The following is a 24,090-nucleotide window of genomic DNA, read 5'->3' as shown; positions in this document are numbered from 1 at the left end:
CATGTTATGTGGACATTTTGGATGTGCTCCATAAAGCTGAGTCAGAGACGTTATCTCAGTCCCGGGTTTGCCAGCTGCCTGTAACCTGATTATATAACTTCCAGGGAGAGGGGAGGAAGGAGGAGTGGTGCTCACCATTAAGGTGCTCTGTTGAGTTGTTGGGGTTCCCCGCACTGCTGAGGTTGGATCAGCAAGGGAGGTGGGTGTGGTGGGACAGAAAGCTCAGGTGGGCTGTGTAGCTTTAAACCAATGTTTCTCAACTGATGTGTCTCACAGCTGCCACAAATGGGTTACAGGGTGGAAAGAAATGGGTCCCTCAACCCTAGAGTTGCCAGGCAGGACCAGGAATTGCACAAGTGTCAGGAAAGATTGCCTCCTAGACAAGTAATACCATTAATTCACCCAAGCGTGCCATGCAAATGTTTTCAGTGTGTTATGACCTAGAAAGTTTGGGAGCATTGCCTTGAACAAGTTGCTTGCTATAGCCAAGCCTCTTTCTCACCTTGGGAAACAGAACTGATAAGTCTTGTTCTGTAAGGTGCTGTAAGAAGCAAAAAGGATAATGGATTGAGGAGGACATCCATTCTCTCTGTTGGAAAATACCTCCAGAGTTTTGGGGAACCAGTCCTTTCCTCCAGGCAGATTGGTTTGGGCTGATTCCACCTCCTGGCTTCAGAGGCTACCTGGGGCCTGAGTTTCTGGGCCTACGCATGAAGAGTCAATCCCTGGATTTTTGTTGAAACCATGGGGAAAGAGCCATTTGATATAAACCTGCCAAATGTCCTGGATCTTTGTGTAACTCACTGTGTAGTTTTTGGCCTCTTCCTCTTTCTGGATCTCAGTTTCGCTATCAGTAAAATGGGACGGTCAGACCAACAGGTGATCAGTGGTTTCCTCATGGCTCTGCCACTTGTCTGAAGGGGTCAGGTATAATGTAGTTGTCTGTTCTCTGTCAAACAAAGGGCTACAAATGCTACACTTTGCTCTTTATTTTCAGGCTCAAGTCAGCTAGAGGCACACAACAAAGCAGAGGACAGGAGGCGGCCCAGCCCCAAGAGAGGTGCAGGTGTGGTGGGGATCCAAGGCAGCTTGTTTCTCAGGCATAGGTGGTGACATACTGGGGCCCCATGTTCCCAAAGTAGGAACGTTCCCACTCACTCATGAGCTCGAAGTGCACAGGACGGCGACAGAAGTTGCAGGCAGCTATAGATACATCCTGGAGGGGCAGCCCCACCTCAGTCCAGGCTGCCAGCAGCTTCTCTGAAGGTAGTGAGGGGAAGGGAGGGAAATAATTGGTTAGAGTAGGTCTTAATACCTGTGTCACATTACAGATGTGCCAAGATATTGATCCCCTCAACCCTTTGAGATGTCTTGGAACCAGAAGTATCCTCCTCAGTTTGCTCCACTGTGTGCTATGAATGTTAGCATTTGTGTATGGGTTCTGTGTTGTATAAAAGTTTGAGAAGCACTCATGTGACATAATTTGAAGCTATACTGGCCTGGCCTGAACCAAGCCCTAAGTACAGGACATGCTGTGGCTCAAGAAGTGAATCCATCTAGTTGGAAACTCCTAGCCTGGTGAGGAAGATGACACTGACACTACCCACAACACAAAAGTGTCATCAGTATTGTGACCTGGGAGCCTGGGGCAAGGGTTTTTCCTAGAGGGAGTGGGAGCCCAGAGGACAGAACCTGACCTTGCTGTCAGAAGTACCTCAGTTGTGTCTCCGTCCCTGGCTTTTTTTCATGCCTACTCCCTGTGTGATCTCATCTAGTTTTATGGCTTTAAATACCATCTGTATGCTGAATGATTCTGAAATTTTCATCTCTAGCCCAAAGCTATATCCTGAATTCTAGACTTGTATATCCAATTGCCTTTCTATATCTCCACCTGGATATCTAGTAGGCATCTGTAACTTAACATGAGCACAACTGAGCTACTGATCTCCATACTCTCCACCAAGTCTACCCTACTTTCAGCCTTACCCATCTCAGTTGATGGCAATTCCAGTTGCTCAGTACAAAAATGTTTGAGCCATCCTTTATTTTTCCCTTTCTCTCCTACCATACATCCAGTCTATCAACAAATACCATTGGCTCTACCTTCAAAATCTGACCACGTCTCATCACCTACAGTGCTATTTTCAGATCTGAGCCACCATCATTTCTTAACCCAGAATATTACAGTAGCCCCCTAATGGATCTCCCTGCTCCCAGTCTTTCTTTCAGTCTATTCTCGACATAGAAGTCAGAGAAATTCTTTTAAAACCTGAATCAGATATGTTACTCCTCTGCTTAAATCCTTCAGAAGGCTCTCCATTTCGGAGTTAAAGCCATAACCCTTCCAGTGGCCTATAAAACCCTACACAGTCTAGCCCACATTGCCCCTCCTCAGTTTTCTGTCTCTTTCCCTCTTGCTCACACCACTCCATCCACACTCATCTACTTATTGTTCTTCAAATACAGAAGGAATACTGCTGTGTTAGGGTCTTCCTTGTCTTAGGCTGTTCTCTCTGCCTGGCATGCCCTTCTCTTAGATTTCTGCCCAGCTAACTCCTTCACCTCCTTCATATCTTTGCTCAAGTGTCACTTTGGTGGTCTCTACCCATAACACTCCATTTAATGCTACAACCCTCCTCCAAGCTAGCCCATGTACCCCCCCCCCCAACCAGCACATTCTATCCCCTTTTTCCTGCTCTATTTTTTTCATAGTGCTTAGAACTACCATGCTATTTAATTTGCACTTACTTTTTAAAGTGTTTTTTGACTATCTCCTTCCACTAGAATGTAAGTTCCAGAAGGATAGGGAATTTGTGTCTGTTTTGTTTACTACTGGATCCCCAGCACGTAGAACAGTGTCTAGCACACAGTAGATACTCAATAAATATGTGTCGAAAGAATGAATGAAAGGATGCCTGATTAAGTCTAGAAGATGAAAAGAAGTAAACCAGAGTAAAGGGTGAGGGAGGGCATTCCAATCAGAAGGGAGCATCATTAGCAAAATCTCAGAGGTAAGAGGCTAGAGCAAAATGAGGGAACTATAAATCATTCAGTGTAGCTGGAGAAATAAAATGAATGTGGGCAAGAAGTGAGGGCATAGAGATCACCATGTTGAAGGCACTGAATACCATGCCAAGGAGCTTTGACTGTTCTCCAGGCCAGTTGTCTCCAATTTGGGGGCTTATACATCCTATTAGTATAAAAGTTGTAGTATGTACCTCCAATGTATGTATTTTTATATACTATATACATATATCATTGTCACTCTATATATTAGAGATCAATATCAGTCATGCTTAATTTCCTATTTTTTAAGATAAAAAATAAACATAAAATTCTAATAAATCCCCTTACCCTATGGATCATCTTGCATACCTCACCTTGGAGACCACTGCTCTAGTCTAGACAATAGGGAAAAATGAAGAGGTTTAGGCAAGAGAGCTATATGGTCAGATTTTTAGAAAAATCCCTCTAGTGGTCAATATGGATAAGGGATTAGAAGGAAGCAAGAGAGAAGCAGGAAAATTAGTTAGGAAGAAATCACACTGACATGGCTTAAAGAAGTGGCAGTGGAGAAAAGACATTTGAGAGCGATTGTAGAGAACATGTGCAAGATTTCATGATGGGTTGGCTATGACATTGAAGGACTGACTGGTGGAGTCATGGTGGATGCCTCTCATATTTCTTTTCTGCAAAAGCCCAGCATAAATGGACACTTGGAGAACTGAGAGTACTGAGAGGTCTATCATTGAAGCCTGGAGCAAGTGAGAGGACTGAGCAAAAGGTCCAGAAGTCTAGATCATTAGCTCACAGAGGTAGTATATAGATCTAGTGGTATGAGCATGGATGTAGAAACAGACTCTCCAGTTCAAATCTAACAGCTGTGTGACTTTGGACCAGTTATTATATATTTTTATGCCTCAATTTCTACATGTATAAAATGGAAATACTAATAATACCATCTCTACCCCATGAGGATTAGATGAGTTAATACATGTAAAGTGTTTAGAACAGTTCTTGGCACATGGTAAGTACTTAATAAATGTTGGCTAGCATTATTTGATGTTTTTAAATGAATGAATGAATGGCGCCTACCTGTCTTGTCTTCCCGGGACTCATTCTGCCTATGCTCCAGACAAACAGAATGACTGTTGCCCATGCATGCCCTCTGTTTTCCTATCTCTAGGTCCATGCTCGTGGAATTCCCTTATTCTGGAATGTCCTTACACCATACCACATGTACTTCAAGGTGCAGCAGGACTTCCTTACCAAAAAAGCCTCTTTAATTTCACCCTTCCTATACCCTCTCTAGCCATAAAGGAGCACTCTCCTTCCAGTTCCCAGAGTACTGGAATCATCACACTGGACCAGTACGATCCATGTTTATGTCTGTCTCCTTTGCTATACCATCAACTGCCTATGTGTCTTTCACCCAACAGACCTAGAATGAGAACCTGCTCTATGCCAGGCCCTGCACCCAACAGGAATCCAGTAAACTTTAGGTGAATTGACTAAACTGACATCTTTCAGAGAGCACCGAATCCTAACCACTAGACCACCAGGGAGCATCTAAACTGGCATCTTTCAGGATAAAACCCAAGCTACTCAGCTCTACAAGCCTCTAAATCTTGTGTTGTCTTTGCAGGTTCATAGATAAACACTCCCCTCCACCACTCCATTCTTACTACCCTACATTCCAGTAACACCTGCTTATTGTTCTTGATAAGTCCCAGGCTACTTCTCACCCTCCTCCTTGCCTTTCTTCATGCTCTTCCTTCTGCTAGGAATACCCCTTCTACACCTTCTTTCTTCTCTTGGTCCAATACCACACAGCTTTGTAAGACTCAGCTCAGGTGTCACCTCCACTAGGAAGCCTGTCTTGAATCCCACAGGTTGGGTCAGGCCACTCCTCTCTGCTCCCACAACTCCCCCATACATTGTCTTTGTTGAACTTTGATCAGCCCTTGAAGTCATCGTTTGGATCTGCTATGATCTCCTCAACCAAACTGAAGCCCTATGAGTATAAGGACTGTTTCTCATTCATTTATGACCCTAGTATAGGGTCTGGCACATAATAGATGTTCCAGGAATATATTTTTAAACTGAATGGCATCCATTCTCAACTTCTTCACATACTGGGGCTGAAGGGAAGGAGAGTACTGTAGGCACCCATGTTGAGGACTTACCCACAAAGTCTTCCATCATCTGAGGGCTGTGGTGGGGGGAGGGTGCCAAGCGCAGCAGCTCCTCACCCCGGGGGACAGTTGGGTAGTTGATGGCTTGCACATAGATGCCATGCTTGGAGAGCAGGAGATCACAGATCCTGCTGTTCAGCGCTGCATCACCCACCTGGGCTCAGGAGAAAAGGCTGTCAGTATCTGCCACCCTGGCATCACTATCACTAGCTCCATAAAGTAGGTGGAGGGAGCCAGATCAAGGAACACCACTGAATTTTGGGACATATTTTTTTCATAAGAGGCTTAGTCAGTGGCAGGTCTAGAATTTCCATCAAGGAGTTGCTCAGAGGCAGCAAATTTGAGATACATGTACCTCAATGTTCATAGCAGCACACACACACACACACACACACACACACACACACAGTGGAATATTACTCAGCCATAAAAAAGAGTGAAATATTGCCATTTGTAGCAACATGTATGGACCTGGAGAATATTATACTAAATGAAGTAAGACAGAGAAAGACAAATATTGTATGATATCACTTATATGTGGAGTCTAAAAGATAATACAAATGAATCTATAAAGAAAACAGACTCACAGAAAACAAACTTATGGATGCCTAAGGGGAAAGGGAGGAGGGGAGGGATAAATTAGGAGTATGGGATTAACAGATACAAACTACTATACATAAAATACATAAGCAACAAGGATTTACTACATAACACAAGGAACTATAGTCACAGGGAACTATTAAATATATAACACAGGGAACTATTACTATCTTGTAATAACCTATAATGGAAAATAATCTGAAATATATATATATATAACTGAATCACTTTGCTGTACACCTGAATCTAACACAATATTGTAAGTCAACTATACTGCAATTAAAAAAAAAAAAAGAAAGGACGTGGAGGTGGCACTAGGGACCTTGTCTTGAAGCTGTTGGCAGAGCAAGCATACTTAGCTAGTATGTTAATTTGGGGTGGTTCTGGGTAAGAAGATAAACCCCCCTCCCTAGCCACCTCTGGGGTGCTGTCACTGGGTTAATTAAAGAAACATATTTACAAAAGCAGTCTTTCAAGGGAACATTGGGTTAGCCCAAGAACAGTGACCATTCTCATCCATAAAGGTCACAAAAAATTGTCCTTACCATACCCCAGCTTACCGACACACACAAATAGATGTCATTTAAGAAAGAATTAGCGGTCCATTTTTTTGGTTAACATTTTTATTGGAGTATAATTGCTTTACACTGGTGTGTTAGTTTCTGCTGTATAACAAAGTGAATCCGCTATACATATACATACATCCCCATATCTCCTCCCTCTTGCATCTCCCTCCCACCCTCCCTATCCCACCCCTCTAGGTGGTCACAAAGCACCGAGCTGATCTCCCTGTGCTATGCGGCTGCTTCCCACTAGCTATCTATTTTACGTTTGGTAGTGTATATATGTCTATGCTACTCTTTCACTTCATCCCAGCTTACCCTTCCCCCTCCCCATGTCCTCAAGTGCATTCTCAACGTCTGCGTCTTTATTCCTGTCCTGCCCCTCTGTTCTTCAGAACCTTCTTTTTTTTTTTTTTTTAGATTCCATATATATGTGTTAGCATACGGCATTTGTTTTTCTCTTTCTGACTTACTTCACTCTGTATGACAGTCTCTAGGTCCATCAAAAGAGTCATGTACCACAATGTTCATTGCAGCTGTATTTACAATTGCCAGGACATGGAAGCAACCTAAGTGTCCATCGACAGATGAATGCATAAAGAAGATGTGGCACATACATACAATAGTGGTTCATTTTTAAAGGCAGTAAACACACACATAGTTGGGAATCCAAAGTAGCAGCTAGCCCCATGGCTTTTGATTCTCTATTTTCTGACTTCAGTTCTCCGTTAAGAAATACATTTCACACCATGACCGTACTATACACACATACACATAAACGTGCATATACGCAACTGAAACAAATTTCTTATAAAACGATACCCTTACTATGTGTGATGTGCTCCAACATTTCCTATTCTATTTCTTCTATTTTTTAATGCTAATCATAACCCACCAAACTGACTTTGTGACCCATTAATGGTCTTGATCCACAGTTTAAAAAACTGAGGGTCAGGACAGTCTAATAAGCATGAGATAATAGCTAATGCAAAATAAGCATGAGATAATGCAAACAAAAAAAGACTGGCTAATCCAGAATGACTGATAATTTTTCAAAAAGGGTAACAAAACTGGCAATAAGGAGGATGGTTAACAAGAAAGCAGAATTGACAGGGACAGGTGTCGGTTTGCTGGGTGTGAGAAGGCTCCCAGAAGAGATAGGTGAAGAAGGCAATGGGCAGTGTGGGGCTCTCACCCGAATGGGGATGATGTGACTGGGGCATGGGATGACAGGAAGGCCTCTGTCCATTAGTAGCTGACGCATGTGCTTGACATTGCGCTGGTGGGCCCGCCTCAGGGCTTGGCCCTCCTCTCCCTTGAGCAGCCGCACGGATTCCAGAGCCCCAGAGAGCACCATGGGAGGCAGTGAAGTGGTGAAGATGAAGCCAGCAGCATAGGAGCGCACCATGTCCACCAAGTCACGGGTGCTGGCGATGTAGCCGCCCACACAGCCAAAGGCTTTGCCTGGAGACAAGGAGGAGAATGAGGAGGATATGCACAGACCCCATTATCAATCCCCCAAGGAACAGAGTCATGCACCAGGTAACACAAGGAGGTATACCAAAAGCTGGAGCTCCAGACTCCCTTCACAGGCCTCTGTTCATCTCCCCTGTCCATGACAAGGCAGACAGAGCTGATAATTCTGCTGCTTTGAGATAGGACTTTCAAGGCCTGCCATATGCAATGACTAGATACGCAGGAGCTGGGTGGGGACCATCAACTGGTTAGGCCCAAAAGTGGAGCTAAAATGAAGCTTAGGGCTGGGGTGGGGGAGGAGTTTAGAACCACAACTCTCCACTCACTGAGTTGAACTTGGCTATTTGGCCTGGCTCAGGGGTCTTCTCAGAAAACCCTCCCAGACTTTCTCAGCAACTCTGCAGTGGGGTGGGAGTGGGAGGAGAGAATCCAGGAGTTCCATAGCCTGGGGCTGTAAATTCTACCTGAATAGCTCCTGCAGTTGTGGGGAGGAGGAAGAAAAGGGTCTTCTAGGGGCTTCCTTTCTGGATTGTATATAAGGCCAACCCAAGGGACTCACTCACCAAGAGTTCCAGAGATGATGTCAATCTTGTGCATAATTCCATCACGCTCCCCAATTCCAGCACCCCGGGACCCATACAGTCCTACAGCATGAACCTCATCCACGAAGGTCAGAGCCCCATACTGGTGGGCCACATCACACAACTCCTCAAGGGGACAGATGGCACCTGAGCAAAGCCAACAAATAGAGGTAGATCATAACCCTTCCCCAACTCCATCTCCAGCACGGAATTTGTGACCTATGACTACTTTAGGTTGGGAAAGGAGGTGGGTGTGCACTGTCAGTTGGGGCTATGCCAAACCTCTTTATATGTGTTGACTAATTTCACCCCACTCCCACCCAAGCTGTGTGTGTGTGTGTTTTCCCCAGCCTGTGATTAAGGCTTGCCTCTCTTTCTATTTTTACTTCATTCTGATATCTGTCATCTTGTTTATGCTATTTGCCAGCCTCTCTCTGCTTCTTTTTTTTTCCATACAAGTCTGTGTATTTCCATCTAGGATTGGCACTAGCCTATATGATGCCTTTGTTTAAATAAATTGAAAAACAGTAACCTTTTGCTACAAGTTAATGTAGTCCTGATTTTAGATCCTGCTCACCCCCTCAGCCAAGTACTGTTGGCAGCCCTGTCAATATTGTTATTCTTCACTGGTCCTCCCTATTTCTGTCTTTCTGGCTTTTTGTCACTATCTCTCTTTTTGTGGCTATTTCCATCTTTGTTTCTGTGTCTCTATTTTTCTATCTCTGCCTTTGTTTTTCTCTCTCATCTCCCCTTCCTCCCTCTGTCTCTTTGTCAGTGTCTCTCTCACTCCCTCCCTCACCTTCCTCTCTCACTTCTCTCTTTCTTACTGTTTGTGTCCCTTTTTTATCTACCTTTCTGACTTCAGATTTTTTTTCTCTATATCTTTGTCTCTTTCTGAGTTTCTTTGTGCCTCTGTTTCTGTCTTTTCTGTGTCTCTGTGGGAATATATTTCTTTCTCATCTCTGTCAATGTTGTTACCTGAGGGCCCCCACCCACAGACTCAGTCTCAGTATACTGAATGAAAGTGAATTAGAAGTAATCTGTATGTTCCTGTACATTTTCCATGCAGATTTACCATTTTTCCCTGTTATTCTAGACATCTTCTATGCTGATAGTCGTTTATAAGGTCTTCAAATGGCTGTGAATCTCATGTATAGACTTTTTGGCCAGTCTACATATACAGGAACCACACTTCTGCCATTCCCCATCCCTGGAAACTAATGGTACAGGGAGTTGGAATACAGAAGAAACTTCTTCTGGTGGGAACAGGGACTCCAGGCCTGGATTAAAGTATATGAGCTGGGACAACAGGAGGGGAGAAAACCACAGGAGTTGGAGCCCAAGACAAAGAGGACAGTGTGATGGCTCAAGCATCATTTCAGTGGGAGGAATTCAGCCCTATGGTTGACAGTTTAGGCAGGGTTTCCACCAAAAGAATAAGGAACCATTCATTTGCAAATGTAAGGAAGTAGAATGGTTCCAACATGGCTTTCACTACAGAAATAATGAATTAGAGGGAATTCCCTACTGGTCCAGTGGTTAGGACTCTGTGCTCTCACTGCTGAGGGCGCAGGTTTGATCCCTGGTCGGGGAGCTAAGATCCCACAAGCCGTGCAGTGTGGCCGAAAAAAAAAAAAAAAAAAAGAATGAATTAGAGTAGTCTCAGTGGTAGAAATGTAATCATTGTTAGTTGTAGAACTGTGAAAGAGGGCATGACAATAAGTTCATTATATAAATTAACTTACTTAAATTCTCGCAGCTACTCTATTATTATCATCTCCATTTTTAAAGGTAAGGCAACTGAGACACAGAGCAATTAAGAAACTTGCCCAAGCTAGTAAGTTGTCATGCTGGGACTTGAACATGGATAGTTTGGTTCAACAGCCTGTGCATCACCATTGCTTGATGTGATGGCACTTACATTAGCTAAATCAGAGAATACAGTGGACTCTCCTTTGTTTCACTTGGAAAAGTGACAAGTTGAAATGAAGTGAGGATCTCTTCCTTTTAATAAATCCAGAAGGTTATGCCTAAAACCCATGATTTCTGCTTAAAAGGGACAACAATAGAATGATTTGAGCATTGTTTCAGTTGGGGAAAGAAAAGAGGTAAGAAGATATTGGACCCTGAAAAATCTCCCAGGCAATGGTTTGTGAAATTTTCTGTTGCAGAAACCAGACACTGGGATGACTGATTTGCACTTCTAATGGAGGGAGTGTCATGTGAAGGAATTGGAATCGTACATCCTAGGGTTCAGGTACTCACTTTGGCACCAATTTACTGAGCCAACCAAGACAAATTGTGTACTGTCTCTGCACTTTAATTTCTTAACCTTTGAGATCAGTGTAATAGCTGCCTCCATACTTTGGCATTTACTGGCTGTGTGACCTAGGGCAAGTCACTTCACTTGTTTATGTCTCAGTTTCCTCTTATAAATAAACAGAAATAATGATAGCACCTACCTCATAGAATCATGGTGAAGATTAAGTGAATTAACACATGTAAAATACTAATAATTTTGCTTGGCACATAATAAGCACTCTATAAATGTTAGCTGTTATCATTATCATCATAGTTTTTGTGAGACCAACTTTAGTAAACATACACTCACACATATACATACCATCCATGGAGTGAACAGTCTCAAAGGCCACAATTTTGGGTGTTTCAGGGTTGGACTTCTTTAGAAGTTTCTTCAGGTGGTCAGGGTCATTGTGCCGGAAGACAAACTTCGCTGCTCCACTATTGCGGATACCTTGGATCATTGAAGCATGGTTGCCTGCATCTGAGTAAATCTCGCACCCTGAAGAACCAGATGCATAATGCTTAAGCTTCTGTCCCAGTGTTCACACTTCAACCTCAGGATTGACCTGGCAGGGACAGAGAGCCAACCCTTTCCTCCCTTTAAAGACTCTGCTCTGCTTCTCCATCCTCTGGAAGCCTTTGTAACACCTCTTCCTCTCTTGGAAGAACTCCTCTGCCCTGAAATTCTGACCCCTACACTCTTCCCTCCAGGCATTTCTAACTCTGGTCTGGCCTTTGACTATCTTGAGGTGGAGGAACTTTGAATTTCCCAAGAAGCTCCAGAGTTTCCTGAGGACAGGGCCTATGTTCCTTCTCCTAGACACCAAGATTAAGCCTTGGAAAGGAGTTTATCCCAGGGAATGTTTGCTGATTTGGACTGATGCTAGATTCTTCCTGATCTAGATGAAATCCCACCTCTTCCAGGTATCATCCCTCTGCTTATAGTTACAGGGTAGACACTCATCAGACTTTCACAATTTGAATCATAAGCTCATGACAAGTCAGAGCTGGAAGGGCCATTGGTGACCATGGAATCTAATCCCTTTACTGTACAAATGAGGAAGCTAAGGTCCAGGGAGGGGAAGACCTTTCTCTAGGACCTGAGGAATGCAGGGCTTTTTACTGGACAATGCTGGGAGAACAGGTAGAGATGGGACGTTGGTGGATGGAGTTGATTCCTGGGCCCCAAAAACTGCACTGACATCAAGGAACTGTGGCCTGTCATTAGAGTAAGGGATCACTTCTACCTGTGGAAATCAGGCATGACTTCCTGGAGGACCTGCTGTGAAAGATAAGTAGACTGGGAGTTTCTAGGGAGCAGGAGCCACATCTTTTTATCTTTCTGTCTCTGGTACCCAGATTAAGGCTAAGTGTACTTTAGATGCTAAGCAAACCTTTCCTGAATGAATGGATAAAAAACCAAATTCCTGATTTTTAAGTGAGTGAATGAATATATGAATTAATATACTACTGAATGAAAGAGTGAGAGGAGGGGTGTCAAAAAATGAGCCTGAAGAGATAGGTAGAGGCCAGATTTTGAGGGCTTTAAAAAGCATTATAAAGAGTTTGGATTTGGTCCTAAGGGCAGTGGGGATCTATTAAAGGGTTTGGGGCAGGAGAGTAACAAAGATAGGTTTGCATTTTAAAAATATGATCTGATTGTTGTGAAGAATATATTGTAGGAGGGCAAAGGTGAAATCAAGAAAATGATGTTGGTCTAGGTGAGGATGGTTGCAGAGGAAATGGAAAGAAGTTGAATTCTAATGGCTGAAGAGGGGGTTCACTGAAAACATTCCCAAAGATGTTGGCTTTAGCTGGGCTTATGTGTGATCTCGGAAAAAGTTTCTGAGAAGCAGTGGAGGTGTTTACAGTGTGCTGAAAAATCGACAGGAAGTGAGGAAGTGGATAACAAGTGTGGAGACTTCTCTCAAGCAGTTTGCCTGTTATAAGGAGGAGAGAGAAGGGCAGTATCTAGAGAGTGATGAGGGAAAATTTTTTTTTTTGAGATGCAAAAGACTTCAACATTTTTAAAGAGAGGGAGAGGCTAAAGATACAGGAGGGAGAGAGAGAACTCATAGATCAAGATTCCTGAAGAGGTAGAGGACACAGAGCACCAATGTAAGAATTAGTCAACAAGAAAAAGGGCACCTCTTCTACTGTGACAGGAGAGAAGGAGAGAGGAGAGGACATGGGGGAATGCTCATGAGTCTATAAGTAGTTTGAGGCAAGAAGTTGAGGACATTACTGCATGGGGTCTTCTATTTTCCGTGTGGTAGGAGGTGAAGTCATTTGCTGTGGTTGAAGGTGAGGTGGAGGTGTAAGAAGGCTGAGGAGAGCGGGGTTTGGCAAAGTTACCTTGGAGACTTGGAGAGCTGACTATGAAAACAGGATTGCCAGGCAGCATAGAGGACCTGGTAGAGGTTGGGGATCATGAATTTTTAGTGGCTCCCATCTGAGCAATTATATAAGACCAGGATTGACATAAAGAAGGTAGAGAGTTATATTCATCCAGGGTTGGGCTATGATGGAAGGATGACAGGCATATTAGTTGAAGACATTATTGGCTAGAGAATGGGGGAGTGGGAAGATGGGATTCAGATGGAATCTAGTGTATAAGTGAAGGGATTGGCTTTAGGCAGAAGGAGAGATGCGCTTTCAATTTGTAGAAGGAAAGAATGAAAGAAGGGTACATGAACAGTCAGATGAATTTGTGGATTTGATGGCTATAAGTTAAAGGAGCTCCTGTCTGGTGGCTTCTGTTTTCTTTGTGTTGTAAGATGTGAGGTTATTAGCTAAGAGTGAAGGAGGAGGTAGCTACAGGTTTTAGAAGGGGGAAGAAAGTTTGAAAAAGTTGATGTAGGGACATAAAAGGACTGTTTATAAGTGTTAAGAGTGCAGTTGAGTTGGGAAATGATAAATTTATGATGTTACCCTTCTGTGACGTTGGGATATAGTCATCCAGTGTTGAGGAGATGCAAGGTTGGTTAGAAGGAAGGGCAATGGGAGCAAGTGAACTCAGAAGACAAGGAAGGAGTGATGGAAGCAGTAAACCTGGATGCTGTAGTGCAGGATACCACCCACTGAACAAAGCTCAGGCCCCAGGCTTACCTGGCAAGATCTTGGCCAAGGTGAAGAGAGTAGAGTCATTGGCCACAAAGCATGAAGAGAAGAGCAGGGCTGAGTCCTTCTGGTGCAGCTCAGCCAGCTCTTGCTCCAGCTCAACATGAAACCTGCTGGTACCCGAGATGTTGCGGGTGCCACCAGCTCCAGCTCCATGACGCTGCAGGGTCTCTCTGACCAGGAGAAAGCACAGGGGGGACAAGGAGAAGAAACTCTTGTCAGATTCTGAGGAACTGGGGAGGTTTCTCTTCCTTGAAGGGGGTCAGTATTGACTTAGTGATTCTCTATGAGCTGTGTCCTATATGACCAAGTAGAGGGGAGGCTGGGGACAATGGGGAGAAATGGACCTTCCTTCTCAGGCTGAAAGCACTCAGGGATGGAGGGAGAAGCCAGGTTGAGCTTGATTAGCTTGGAAGACCTTCTAGAGGAGTTCGCACATCATCTCTGGTAATACTCATTCTGCAGCCAGAGTAAGAACTCATAGAGAGTGGGCCTTGCTCGGTTTCTCATCCTTTCCTTTGTAGCACTGGACACCAAAGAGTTTGGAAAACATGGCTTGTTGACTTAGTCCATGTCTGAGGATTAGATTTGCTGGAGGACCTTGGACAAAAGGGGTGTTGCGTGGAAACAAGGTTTCCACTGTCAGCTCTGCCTTTTCCTTCCATGCGTGGCTTTGGCTCTTCTCTGGATGTCTCCCCACAGCTCATGGCTCAGACCCTACTACTCACTGTGTGGCTTGCAAGACCCGAGGGTGCCGGCTCATGCCCAGGTAGTCATTACTGCACCAGACAGACACATCCTTTGAAGCCACAGATGCCTCAAAGAAGTGTTCAGCAAAGGGGTATGCATCAGCCCAGCGGTTCACAGTCTTGAAAACACGGTAGGTGTGGTCCTGTTTCTTCTCCATGATCTTGTTCCTAAAAAACTGGTCATAACCAAAGACATGGTTTCCTGCAGGAGTAGAAATGAGGATGAGAAGAATTCATTTTAAATGACTTCCTGGCTAGTCCATATTTTATTCATGCTGTTGATTTGGTGTTCTCCAATTCTCTTTCCATTTATTCATTTATTTGATCAGTCATTAACTTACTGGGTCACATTAACTCTCTACTATTTCATTCAACCATCCCTTTGCTTACTCATTGGCTCATTCACTTAGTAATTTATTTATACATTCACTCAGGCTTCCTACACTTGGCATGGCCTCATCTCTTTTCCCAAGGTTAGTATGGCACCCTCCTTACTAGAATCACTACTTCTAGTTTCAGTGGAAGAATATTGATAGGTCTAGTTTCTAGTCATAGCTCTGGCACTTCCTAGTTGTGTGATCTTGAGCAAGTCATGAATCCTCTTAGTTTTAATTTCCTCATCTGTAGAATGGGATTAATAATATCTTCCATGCAGAATTGTGACCATCTGATGACAAACAGAATGTAGTACACCCAAACTAGTGTCTGGCACATAGTAGTAGTATTGTGATTATTGTAATATAGTAGTAGTAGTAATAATAATAATAATAATTTTAAATAATATTATTATAGCCAACATTTAATAAGTGCTTATTACATCTAATACCCTCTCTTAGGAACGTATAAATATTATTTTATTTATTCCTCATAACAACCCTATATGGAAAGTTCTATTAGTATCTCCATTTTACAAGTGCGGAAACAGAGGCTTATGGAGGTTAAGTAACTTGACCAAGGTCATACAGCACATAAGTGGCCTACAAATAAGTGACCTAGAGTCTACTTCTTTAACCATTACCACTACAAAATGGAGCAACCCTACTTTTAGGATAAATTGAAATAATGTATGCCAGTGGGCTTGTTGAACTCCAGAACTCTATCCATGAGACAAAAATCATGATTGTTTCAAATGGCAACTTATATGGTAGGGGTGTAAATTGGAAACATCTTTGCTGCGGGGATGTTTGGAAATATGTACCAAAAGTTTTTAAAATGCACATGCTGACATACCTAGGGGAATATTTGCAGCATGTTTAACAGAAAAATTGATATCCAGAATTTATTTTTTAGAAACTCTGAACAATTACTATGGAAAGTTTTAACCCAATAGAAAAGTGGGCAAAGAATATAAACAGACAATTCAATAAATGTAGAAAAATATGCTTAATCGGGGAAAATCAAACTGCAAAAACAAATTTTCACTCATCAAATTGATAAAGATTTTAAAATGTGATAATACTAAGTGCTGGAGAGCGTGTGAGAATATGGATTCTCTTTGATAACTGGTACACCACTTTGGAGGACTAATTGGCAATATTTATTAATATTGAAAATGTACACAACCCTATGTCCTGAGAATTGTCACCTCTTAGTGTCTATTCTAGAGGAACACTTACCTATGTACATGAAAAGGTACATTCAAGGATGTTTGTTGCACCTCTGTTTGTAATAGGAAAAATTGGAAGCAACCCAATAGAGGAATAGCTAAATACTCTCTAGTACAGCCACACTAAGTCTAAGATAATACTATATATTATCTTTGGATACATTTATATGTATGTAAAACCAACATACAATATAGAGTGGAAGAATACACACAAAAAATTGGAAACAATTACCTGAAATATAGGTGCTTGGTTAACTAAATGATGTTGCATTCATGCTACAGAACACATTTCAACCATTAATAATTATTATGCAGCTCTATGTTTAGGGACATGGAATAATGCCCATGACATATTGTTAAGTGAACAAAGCGTAATAACAAACTCCAGGTGGAATAAGATCACATTTCTAATAAAAACATGTGTGTGGAGGGAAGTGTAGTTTTGTGTGTGTGTGTGTGTGTGTGTGTGTGTGTGTGTGTGTGTGTTTAGTCATAGGAAAATATCTGGAAAAAGTATGACAAAAAGCTAATGGTGGATGGTGGAACTCTGAGTGCTTTAAATTTCCCTTTTTATATTCTTTTTATATTGGGAAAATAAAACAAATTCTATTATGAAAAATGAATATAAACACATATAAGAGAGGGGGAAAAGGCTCTCTGCGAAGGATGAGAGTTTTTGAGGGAAACATGGAGAAGAAATAATAGGAATACACCTAATATTTAATGAAGCTTCATAACAAGTTAGAAGCACTTCCATAAGTGTAATTTTATTTCCTTCTCATAATAACTTGAGTTATTAAAATCTCACTGGAGGTAAGTGACTTACTTTCTAAAGCATGCAGATACAACAAGTGCCAGCATTAAAATTTAAACTCAGACTCCCTTTGGCTCTAAAGTGCTTCCTTGCCATTGCCTCTACTGTGTCAGAAGCCCTTTCAGCATTCCTTCCATATTCCTACCCCTTTTACTTCCTCCTCAGCAAACTCACCAGCCATGTTGTTCTGAATCAGGTGCGTGACCTTCTCTGAATTTTTCTCTGATTCCTGGGGACTGAAGAATGGCTTCCTCAGGCTGGTTGAGGCCAGGAAGATGGGCAGGTCTGAGAAGGAGTATGGGATTCATTGGCCATGAAAAAAGGGGGGAAAAGGAAAGCATGTGATATCTTCTTTAAACGCAATACAACGTATAAAAATTCAAGGTTAGGAAGTAGGGAAGCCTTGTGCAGAGAGAAGAAATATTCTGCAAAGTGAGCCCTTTCTCATCTCCCCAAGTGGAGACTTATATGTCAGAAAACCATCCATAGGCTGAATTACACTTCTCTTCACTAGGACTTTCCCTTGGGTGAGATAACTGGAGCAGCAATGCTGAGTCTTGCACATGGAAGGTAGATGCAGGACAGTGTACCTTACTCTTCGTTTCTGAAAGTCATTAAAATTCAATTTTGAAATTTTTACTCTTAATTATATCCCAAAAGGGTCTATGAAAGATCTTGACTGTATGGCCAACTCTCAAGTGTGGCCAACTCTCAAGTGTGGCCTTCAGTGGTCTGCACCAATTGAGTTCACCTGGGCTCCATACCCTTCTAAAGAATGTACCTCTTCCAAAACTCACTCTTTTATGCAAATCCAGATTGTCATAGAGTGGTATTGCTTAAATGTGGGAGCCCAGCCTGTTGGAATCCATTTAGCCACTTGGGAGAGAGGAGGCAGAACTCTAGAAGGCTCATTTTAGACTAATAGCTAAAAGTTACAGAAGCATGTATGTGTGTTGGGGAGGGTGCATTTCAGTGCACAGTCTATGCTATTGAGTACCATGGTTCCCCTGGAAAAGACTGGACTTCCATCATGAAATGTATACTAGCTGCCCTGAGCTGCCTAGCTCAGGATCGTAATAAAGTGAAATCAAGCATTAGGTGTAGAGGTTACATGAGGTGGAACTTAACTCCAACCTGTCTTGAAAGTCTTCACATCCTCCTGGACTTCTGGGGCTGCCTTCTGCACAATTTTACTCTTCCCATCCTGGAGTTCCAACAGCATGAAGGGACAGTGGCTCTTGGCCCAAGATGGAGAGTCTATGCAAAGTTAAGAGAGTAAGTGGCAGTGAGCTTCTAGCTGTAAGTTTAACAGTGGTCACTAAGAAGTACTATATCTCAAAGCTCTATCTCAGGCTATGGTAGAGACACAGAGATGGATGTATCTGGCCCCTAGGGGAGTTCCTGAGTTGTTGGGAATGGCACATACTGAAGACACATTATGAACAGTGCTGGGATGGGAGGGAGGACATGGGCTAGAAGAGGAAAGGGACATGACCCAGAATTGGATTTGGACAGGCTGGAAGTCTAGCTAGACTTCATAGAGGAGATGATGCCCAAGTTAAATGTTGCATGAGAAGTATGAGATACTCTAGTAAAGATAATGGGAGAGAGTCATTTGACAGGTGCAAAGACACAGAAACTTAAGAAAACAGAGTTAATCCAGACAACTTTAAGTAGTTTCAGCATGACTGGAGTATATAGAATGTGAGGGGCATGAGAGTGAAACTCCTTTTAGAGATACTGCCAGAAGTCAGAGGCCAGTGTATTTTTAGGCAAGCTCATTCTTCCTTGATACTTTTCACATGAACCCTTCCAATTATTAGGTAATGATGACCAGTATGACTTGGAACCTTATCTCTAGGACCCAGACATTCTCCCCCATTTGCCAGCAGTGACTTCTTACCCCCTCCAGCCTTGGTTGCCTTAAGGTGGATTTGAGAACAGGTTGCTCCTTGGGTGGCCAGGATGGGACAGCGTCCAATACCAAACAGGAACTGGTGAGTCTTAATCATCTTGCCCAGGAGGGCTGTGGGGCTCCGGATAAGCACTGGGCAACGCTGTAGCAACATGGCTGCTGCCACCCTCTTGAGCCCGAAGTTCTGCATAAGATGTGGAAGAGATGAGATTCCACCATGAAGACCTGGCTGAAAGCCAAGGGTCATTCTTGTGTTTGATCCTTTGCCTTTAGCTTCTCACCCAGCTTGCCTCCCTCCCCAGAGATGCCTTTATTGTCATTTCAGGGTAAGAACTTTCCAAATATTAAAATGTACTAATAAGGCATCAGAGAGGAAGAAACAGGAAACTGATCATTAGACAAAAGAGGTGAAGAAAAGAGTTCCCACTGGAGGTCAGAAAGCCTGAATTCTGATTCAGACTCTGCCACTGACCCCCTCTGTGATAGTAAGGATCATTGAAGTGTGATTGTGTGTGGCAGGATGAGAGTTGACAACCCACCAACCCTTTGATCAACACTTAAGGCTAAGACTCTCTCTAAGAATATTGGCCTCAGGCAAATGAAGATTCAACTTGCTAATGCAGACAGATGCCATTGACCAGGGCTCATGAGGCTTCACTCAGAGTGTTTCCTGAGCAGGCCCAGTCAGAGAGACAAGGAGCTTGAGGCCATAGGTACCAGCTTAAGTAGATTCAGGGAATAGGACAAAAGGGCACCATGTGCCACCAGACAGGTATTTTACTGCCTTTGGATTTTCTCCTGGATTTTGGAAAAGCAGATAGAGATGTAGGTGAAAGCAAGACCCAAGGAATCTGGGAAACAAGTCTATGGGTGAATGAAAGAGGCAGAGGCTAAGACAGAGGAGAGAATCAGGGTGGGGAGAATATAATAAAAAAATACACATAGTAGGCATTCAATAAATATTTATTGAATTTGGGAGTAAATTAATGAATGAGCAGGGACTCAAATGGAGGAAAGAGAATAGAGGAAGAGTCATAAAGAAAGAAAAATTAGGAAAGATAAAAGGAGGAAAGTAATAGAGAACAAAGGTGCAATGGTAGTAGTGGAGTTACAACAGAAATTGCGGGAGAGAAAAGATCAAAGCCAGAGGAAAGGGGACAGGTAGAGATAAGAACAGGGAGAAGAGGACTGATCCAGAAAAGCAGAGGACAAGAGGATTATGGGAAATACAGAAGGTAAGGAAAGAGACTGAGATGAGAGAAAGAATGAAAGAGAGAAGATGAGAGAAGAGAGAGAGAGAAATAGAGCAGAGGTAGAGTTAGAGACAGATAGACAGAGGGACAAAAAAGGGATATGAGGCGAAATCAAGGAGCATGGAGGAATATACAAAGACTCAGAATACTGAGAGCAGGAGAGGAGAGAATCCAGCAGAGGCAGAGAGTCAGTCAGGCACAAAGGTAAAGGAGAAATTCTATCAGAGATTGTGTGGGTGGGGGAGAACAACAAAGAAGAGTTAGGGGAAGAGGATCTTGGCCCTCCCTACTGAAGGAGATGAGAGTGAGACTGAGTTAGAGCTAAGATCAAAGGATAGAGACAGAGAGATGGCTATTGTGGGTTGGGGGTTGGGATGAGGGAGGGCTGAGACATATAAAGACAAAGAGAGCTAGAGATAGCAAGAGGGAGAAATAGATTAAAAGAAAAAGGACAAACTAGAGATCCAGCATCAGAGGGTGAGACAAGATATGGGACAGGATAATGGGAGAGAGATGGAGGAATGTGGCAAGACTAAGGCCCTCCCACCACCAGGAGAACTACTTAGTAGAACCTAACAGCACCTCTAGTATTTAAGGCTTTATGTTGTGGGGGGAAAAGTGAACAGGAGGAGCTCGTGGCCATGTCATCATATGACTACCTCCTTCACCTCTTACAGAGCAACACCCCTCCCTTCTAGATCTCATAGAGCAAACACCCTCCTCCTAACTCACAAAGCAACCTCTTCCCCTTGTTCCACCCCAGAGCAACCTCCCTCCAACTCTCACAGGCTGTCATAAGAGCATAGGTTGGTATGTGGGGTAGGGTGTGTGGGTCCTGAAATTGGAAAAGGCCAAGGGGTGTTGAAAGGACTAATGAAACTCATGTTAAGACTTTAGGAAAGTGCCTAAAAGAAAATCTTAGCTTTTCTTATTTCAATTCCAGCTCCCCAGCTCCTTGTTGGACGTTCTTGGAAAGTCACTTCCCCTCTTTGGGTCTCAGCTTTCATCAACTGTCAAATGTAAGGTATTTATGTCTACCTCATATGATAGGTAATGAATTGGATTTGATGCCTACCTTATATCTGGAGATATGAGTTTCCCTTCTCCTGCCTTCCTGCAAAAGCTAAAGTGCTTGGGACTGAGCCTGCAGACCACAGATAAGGCTCCCAGAGTTTATCACGTTTAGGGTCTGACCACTCCCCAAGCTGAGACCAGGGTGTGGAAGAGGAGAGGAGTTCCTTTCTAGAATCATGTCTGTGCATCTGGCTGGGGCTGACCCTAGCTGTTGGTGGTGAGGGGGGCGGATGGCCCAGGGAGAGGAGGCAAAGCAGATGGCCAGGTTCCAGGCTCCTGCAAATTCCTTTCCCCAACATTAACAACAATAATGACAACATTGGGGTATGTAATGTGAAGAAAAACCCCCAAGATTGGAAGCAAAGTCCAGTCCTGCCTTGGGATGATGGTGAATCCCACCCCCAGGTATAAAAACAGAAGTTCAGTACACACATCATCTCTAAGGGGCTTTTAGCCATGATATTCTCAGGGACCTGGGAAAATATAGGCTACTTCTTGGAATTTGTTGAATTATCAAGTTCTTTCTAGCTTCAGTTCCAGTTTCTCTGTTCTGACACTCCTTTCCTGGAATTTGCCCTGCCTCACTGCCTGCCCATCTTGGGCTCTGTTTCCATTCTATCTTACTACCTATCATGAGACTGGAGTGAGTAAAATCGAATCAAAGGAGTATTTTAGGCAATTTAGGGTATTAAGAGCACAGCTTCTGGAGCCAGACTACTTGCATTTGAATCCTGGCTCTACCACTCACTAGCTCTGGGACATTAGAAAAGTCATGTCTCTGCTCTATGTCTTATATCTTTAAAATGTGGATAATAACAAGGACAATCTACTTCACAGGGATGTTGTGAAGATTCAGTAAGATAATCTATATAAAGTATATAGAAGAGTGCCTATCCTAGAGTAAATGCTGAAAAAGTGTTATCTGTTATTTTTTATATTCTACATTTTCTATGTAGGGAAAGTGAAGGTATAGCCAAGGGAAGTAACATCATGAATACACCAGACCAGGTCTGGAAAGCTGATTCTTGTCTCAATCTTGATTCTTGCCCTGATTCTGTTACAACTTACTATATGAACTTGGGCTCTGTATTTTCCCTCTCTGGGCTTCAGTTTCTCCAAAAACATTGGACTAGATAGCTCCATAGATTCCGTCTGGTTCTAACAGTCAAACACTCACAGAGTTCTCACTGTGCCATACCCCTTTGTAAATGCTTCACATACATTGACTTATTTAATCTTCATGACAACCCTGTGAGTTATATACTAATATCAACTTTATTTCAAAGATGAGGAAACTGAGGGCCCAAAAGATTAAGTAACCTGTTCAGGTCACAGAGCTACTAAGTAGGAGAACCAGGATTTGAACCTAGTCAATCTGGTTCCAGAGCCTACTAACTTAACCACTGTGGATCTATGATTCTAATATTACTACACATTATCCTGATTGAGAGCCTGACTCCAGGCCTAAATCTACTCTCCTACACTAACAGGTCCCTTTCTGGGACACTTGATTTTGAGTTGTAACCAATGCCTTTACCACAGGAACAGATTTCTAACTGAAGCGGAATTTCAGGCACTGGTGAACATTCATTCATTCGTACATTCATTCATTCCATTATTTAACAACTTATGCACCAATCTTTGCCAGGGTCTTCTTAAAACAATGCTTTTACCCAAGGAGAAAACTGTGAAATTTTGAGCCAAGTGATAGAACATTACTAGAAGATTTTTCCTACACCTTAAAATCCTCTCTCGTGTCAGCAGCCAATCTGCAGTCCCAGAGATCAGAGGGGCCAACCACAACTCTACCCCAGCAGAGAGCCAGAAACCACTCATTGCAGCATTCCTCGATCCCTCTCTCCCCTTTGTGGCCTGCTTTGAAAGAATCAGTTAAGTCTGGAGGGGATGTGGTCACTTCTCTTCAGGAGTTGGAAGCATCAGGATTTACTTCCCTTCCTAGCACCCTCTCCCCATCATGGAAGAATCATAAAGAATTTTAGATTCCTGGAATCAGAATCAGAAATTCTTAGAAACAAAAATTTAGAAGACCATGAAATCAAACTTAGAAGAGGTTGTGGAAATCATAGGCCAAGCCCTTTTTTTCAAAGGGTGAATGATTTGCCTCACAGTGAATTAGAATGAGAAAAACAAATCAATTGACTTTCAGCATAGGGCCCCATTCTTCTCCCACCGTCTCTCCTTATTTCTGCTAATTATTCATCTCTCAATTCCCTCAAATCTCTCCCTTCCCAATTCATCATTCCCACCACCCCACATTCACTTTGTTTTCTCTCCCTACCTCTGGCCCTCTGGGGTCTGACCCATTGAGCTCTGCTGTCAGCCAAGGAGAGAGAAGGAGTCAAAGTGAGGGAGGAATGGAGAATTGCCAAAAAAAAAAAAATACCAAGACCTCTTCCTGGGAGACAGAGAAGGAATGGAAGAGATAGAAAACAGCGAGACTGAGAGATACAGAGTAGAAGAAAGAGATGGAAAGGGAGAGAGAGATTTAGAGGAAAAGATACATATAGACCTCAGACGAAGGAAAAATAAGAGAAAGCTAGAGTGTCAGAGAATGATGAAGTAAAGTGAGTGATCTTGAAAACTAACAGAGGAGAGGAAACAAGGAGGAAAAAAGACAAAGGAAAGCTGAAAACTGGGAAAGACAGGAAGAGACATGGGGGGGAACAGAAAATGACAGAGTGACAGATTCTAAGGAACATACAAAGTCAGATCTAGTCAAGCCAGAGAGTCAGCGTATACAGCCTTGAGGTGGGCAAGCAGACCAAGAAAGAGGGCACCAGGCTGAAAGCAACACTTACCTGTTGCCCTGCACTGAGGAC

At 43.0% G+C, this 24,090-nt stretch overlaps 1 protein-coding gene across 1 annotated transcript; it reads right to left on the bottom strand.

Annotated features, from left to right (window-relative positions):
• Positions 1 to 974: 974 nt before the first annotated feature.
• ALAS2 (5'-aminolevulinate synthase 2) lies at positions 975 to 24,090 on the bottom strand. The gene is made up of 11 exons (XM_059910179.1): positions 24,070 to 24,090; positions 18,912 to 19,107; positions 18,143 to 18,265; positions 17,183 to 17,293; positions 14,568 to 14,790; positions 13,828 to 14,012; positions 11,039 to 11,218; positions 8,398 to 8,562; positions 7,554 to 7,822; positions 5,187 to 5,349; positions 975 to 1,260 (listed from the first exon to the last, which is right to left on the bottom strand). Exons 2-11 carry the CDS (start codon positions 19,075 to 19,077, stop codon positions 1,097 to 1,099), a joined length of 1,749 nt encoding a protein of 582 aa, XP_059766162.1. The 5' UTR covers positions 19,078 to 19,107; positions 24,070 to 24,090; the 3' UTR covers positions 975 to 1,096.

This window comes from Balaenoptera ricei, chromosome X (assembly GCF_028023285.1).
Source record: "Balaenoptera ricei isolate mBalRic1 chromosome X, mBalRic1.hap2, whole genome shotgun sequence".
In the NCBI taxonomy this organism is placed as follows: domain Eukaryota; kingdom Metazoa; phylum Chordata; class Mammalia; order Artiodactyla; family Balaenopteridae; genus Balaenoptera; species Balaenoptera ricei.
This window is presented reverse-complemented; position numbering and strand designations above follow the sequence as displayed.

Bases quoted from the DNA above. Each gene is read 5' to 3' on its own strand.
- ALAS2 (XM_059910179.1), bottom strand. From the start codon at position 19,077: ATGTTGCTACAGCGTTGCCCAGTGCTTATCCGGAGCCCCACAGCCCTC. The intron at 17,294-18,142 runs GTTGGAGTTAAG...ACTCCTTCTCAG, and splicing joins TGTGAAGACTTTCAAGACAG to ACCTGCCCATCTTCCTGGCC. The intron at 7,823-8,397 runs GTGAGTGAGTCC...CCTTGTCTCCAG, and splicing joins CATCATCTCTGGAACTCTTG to GCAAAGCCTTTGGCTGTGTG.